At 37.4% G+C, this 4,746-nt stretch overlaps 1 protein-coding gene across 1 annotated transcript; it reads left to right on the forward strand.

Annotated features, from left to right (window-relative positions):
- The first annotated feature begins 865 nt into the window (after positions 1-865).
- LOC134631859 (homeobox protein aristaless-like 4) lies at positions 866-2,487 on the forward strand. Its single transcript, XM_063480416.1, has 4 exons — positions 866-911; positions 1,030-1,178; positions 1,936-2,049; positions 2,326-2,487. Exons 1-4 carry the CDS (start codon positions 866-868, stop codon positions 2,485-2,487), a joined length of 471 nt encoding a protein of 156 aa, XP_063336486.1.
- Positions 2,488-4,746: the final 2,259 nt, after the last annotated feature.

The raw sequence follows: 4,746 nt of genomic DNA on the forward strand, positions 1-4,746 counted from the left end.
AGCTGCAGATTTAGTGTACAAATCTATCCTACAAAACAGGAATCTGGTGTCCTGCTGATTCTACTGAAGGAAATAAAGCCTCAGAGCAAACTGAACTACTCAGTTCTATCGTGCTAACATCGTGATAACAACCAGATGCCATTATCTGGAGAATTAATTGAGCACACACCTTAAATTAATAGCTTATATATGAAAGATTAAAACTTTGAATGCTGGATGCTGATTGCAGTAATTTTTTTTTTTCAAAAGTATGCTGTGGCATAATGCAGTAGCTCCTCCTCTTTTTTGATCATGTGACGCAGGTCAAACACTTGCTCACAGCAGTGGGAGGACACTCATGTGTTCTCACCTTGTAGAGCATTGAGTGTAACAAAGATCCCAGACAGAAGAAGTCAGACATCAAGAGATTTCTATTCTATTTCTATTTATTTTGTTTTTACTGAAAGAGCCTGACAGAGCACAAGGAATATTTTGTATCTTTTAAACTGGTGACCAAGACCTGACTATAAAAGGAACATATAATGACAGATGAGCTGACGGTAGGCGATAAAATGATGGAAATATGGAAGAGAGGAGACGCAAAAAAAGAGTTATCCCAAATAGATAAAGGAATGGAATCTCAGCCGAGGAAAAAAATACCCCATTCAATTGAAGAAATTCTGAAAAGGCCCTCATGTGTCAGAAAAGAGAATGAAGTACATCGGAACTGGTCTGTCATCAGAGAAAACAGCCAAGTATATAACCAGCATCCATGTACAGGTATGTTTTTTAGCCTTACTGTTAAAAATATTGGTTCAAATATTGTCAGAACATGTGTGTTCCTTTTGATGTTGAAATTTTCACTCTGTCAATAGAAACTCAGAATATGGGACTACGTGAAGAGGCTCCAAAAGCTGCAGGAGACTGCAAGAGTGCGTAATACATTTATATATGAGTAGAAAAATAGATTAAAAGGATGATTCAAGAATTAATCAGTTTGAAATTGAACCACTTCTTTACTATCATATGTTTCAAACTGTCTGCTCACAGGTCAAAGAAGAAAGAGGCAAACCAGGGTCACTTTTACACCATTCCAGGTGCAGGAGCTCGAGAAGGTTTTCCAGCAAACCCATTATCCAGATATTAGCACCAGAGACCAGTTAGCCTCTCGCCTGCAGCTGACAGAGAGCCGAATACAGGTGGGATACACCTTGTTTGGTTTGGTTTGATTTTCAACTTAAAATAGTGAGATTTGTAATACTGGCCACATGAACAGAGTAATATTATTACTGGCGCTACGCTGGTATCAGTCACTACTTTGTTATTTCCATTTGATCAAATCAGCAAGCTCCAAACACTCCAACTGTCTGACTGATTGCACTAACGAGTCCATCCATCCATTCTCTTCAGCTTATCCTTATCAGGGTCGCGGGGTGGCTGGAGCCTGTCCAAGGTGTTTCAGGGTGAGAGGCGGGGTACACCCTGGACAGGTCATCAGTCTATCACAGGGCTAACGCACAGAGACAGACGACCATTGGCACTCACAGTCACACCTGTGGGCAACTTAGACTCATCAGTTAACCTAATCCCAGTAACTGTGTGTCTTTGCACGTCAGTGGAGAGACAATAATGGTCTTTGGACAGAATTCTTACACAAGCCAAAACCTCCCAAATGATTAATGATAAGGTGAGGCAGGATTAGAGCACACATTTAAAATCATTAGCTCCAAACTGAAACACTGTTTAGGGATTTTTATAAAAATGTTTTGAATCATTGTTAGTTTTAGATGTGATGTAGGCGTTTTTATTACAAGGCAAAATACCCGAGACTCCTTTTATTGTGAACTGGTTCATTGTAGGTAAATTAACTGCATTAACTTTTCTTCATACTTGTATTAGTATTATTGAAGTTTAATTTATTTTTCTAAATAAATGGTCATTGTGTGTGTTGTTCAGATTTGGTTCCAGAACCGCAGGGCCAAATGGAGGAAGGTTGAAACACTCAGAGACATAGAGCTGATCACCAGGCAGCGCTTACTTTCGACCAATCTTCACCGGCTTTATTATGAGGTAATTTGACATATATTTTTATAAAATGTTTATATTTATTATTCTCACATATGTTCTGTTATAAGACTTCCCTCATATTCCAAACGCAGCTCGAAGCTCTTTACAATTAAGAAATGAAGCACACAGCTTAGACATATTTAAACAATAAAATTTTTATGATATTATAAAGTCTTTGAATACAGCGTGACTTTCTTAGTAACTGAGCCATTGATGAGGTTCATAAGTAGAATATCTTGGTTATTCCTGTGAGATAAACATCTTTCTCTGCTCTCACAGAAGCCCCAGCTGCAAGCAATGTGCTGCCTGCCCTGCTGTTTACCAAAACCTCTTCAATCAAGGCTGTATTTCAGCTCATCAACAACACCGGCTGTGCTGACCGCCGCACATTCTCCTGGTCACAGGACTCTGTATTTTGACATGCTGGGAACAGAACAATAGCACCTTCACTAATTCTGCACAACACTTTTTTTTTACATTGTTTTTAATTACGTGAAGCAAAGAAAGTAGTTTGAGATGATGCTCAAACGTAAACGCAAATCTGTAAAATACTGTAGCTGTATATTTTGCTTTTAATGTGTCACACTGTGTGAAGCTGGAATAAAGGCACTTTTTTTTATTTCAATAAAGCTGATTACTTCAAACGTTCTGATGTCTTTCTTCGAAATAAAAGTCCTTGTGATTAGTCTGTACTGATGTATTTGTACAGATCAAGGTTTGAGGGCGTCCTGTACCGTGATATACTTCTTGGTAGAGAGAGCCGTGTCACTGCACTGTTACTGTGCAGCAAAGCATTTGGCTGTTTTTTTTTCATGACATGATTTTTCCTTGTCACAGATAAGATACAGCTTTGCCATGACCTGTTCATCTGTTTGACTTTCTGACAACCTCTCCTTATCTTAATTTGGGCTTGTAACTTGAGGTTATTGGCAGGTCAGATTTAGACAACATGTGGGATCAAAGGAGAAATACAGGATGAATCATTACTGTATATTGGGGCTATAGAGCTATATAAATAATTGTGTTCTAGGCGAACTTAAAGAGTGAAAAGTTTTGATTCATTCTTGTTCCTTTGCCGAGCAAATGTTACATATTTATATTAAGTATTGTTTGTGGCCTTCCTTTAATGACTTGTGCTCACCATTCACCTTGAAACCTGCTGCGTGCGACAATTCCAGGTTTTTTCTTTTTTCTGAGAAGTGTTACATAGGCCAGTTCTCAAATAATTACCAATTATAAGAGAGATAACACAGCGTCGCCTTCGCTATCAATTCAATAATTTACTTGACAGGGTCATAACTGATTACATTTAACAGGGCTCTGAGTATGGCTAAACTTTTCACCCTGGCCTTATCTTACTTTATTGCATGTGTTTGCTGTAAGATAAACCACACTGGTGGCTGCATGGGAGGGATTACAGTAAGAGGACAAAAATAGTTGTTGGAAAGAGAAAAAACAACAACCTTGAGAACCTCATAATCATACTTTTATTGGATTTTGTTATTGTAATTCCAAACTGGCATCTTACATTTCCTAAAAGGCTTAAATAATTCCTGGGAAACCTTAGTTACTGATACCAGACAGATTATCTTATGCCAAATAGCTGTTGCAATGTTTTACATCAAATGTTAGTTTATTGTTCACATTTGATCTCAATTTATTATTTTATACTTTGTCACTATTCTTCCATTAAACTTTTATTGTCTCAGTTAGAAAGGATCCACATAGATTAGCTGTGCCTGCTTACTTTGAGAGTAAGATCTTTTCCATATATTTCGGAGACTTTACTGGCCACGAGTGCCATAAAGGAATCAACACAGGAAGAGATTACCCAATACAGGGTTGTACACCATTTTACTTTCACCTTAAATATATCGCAATCTTTGCAACTGTGAGAAAAACTTCTTTCACTAAATCACTAACTTGCATCAGGACCCCTGTCTGGTATAAAAAGCATATTGATGTCAGTAAAAACTATTTTTTAAATGCAATGGGCACAAATAACTTTTATGGTATAAACACAACCTGAGAGTGATATTATATATATTTTTTTTTAGTGTTTCCTGTTATATCTGCAGTGAGACTTTACTATATGTATACAAGTAGTTTGATTAAACTTTTTATTAGATTATAAAAATCCACAACTGATTATATGACATAGAAGCTTATAAGTTGCACCTACCTGGTTAATAAAGATTTGAAAATTCACCAGTTTTTGGTTTAATTTTTTCATATACGAATTTATTATTATTTATTTCCATAAACGTCTGCAGAAGCCCAAAGAAAACGTAATGTAATCATTAAAACATTTAAAAAGCAGAAGGCATCAGTTTACTCAGTAACATTTACATGTTTGCACACGCTCAGAAGGGAAGCAATACACCAGAGTAACCGACAGATGGCGCCCTTGCACCCATGAATAAGCAAAATTGATGCTCTCAGTTTTGTTGTGTGTCAAACAGAAGACAACACTGACCCGATTTTATTCTGTCATTTATTTAAAGCTCGTTTTTTTTTATCAGCTGTTGAATGTTGTTCAGAATACTGAAGCGCTAACACAGATTTATTTTTGTTGTTGTTGTTGTTTTTACTTTGTGCTTCGTTTCCAGTCGCCTCTGCAGCTGGCTCTCAGTGGAGAAGAGGGGTGGGGGGCGGATATTCATCGTCTCTCAGCCTCCGCCCGCCTATCTGGCTCATCTG

The sequence above is a fragment of the Pelmatolapia mariae genome, linkage group LG7 (genome assembly GCF_036321145.2).
Source record: "Pelmatolapia mariae isolate MD_Pm_ZW linkage group LG7, Pm_UMD_F_2, whole genome shotgun sequence".
NCBI classification, from domain to species: domain Eukaryota; kingdom Metazoa; phylum Chordata; class Actinopteri; order Cichliformes; family Cichlidae; genus Pelmatolapia; species Pelmatolapia mariae.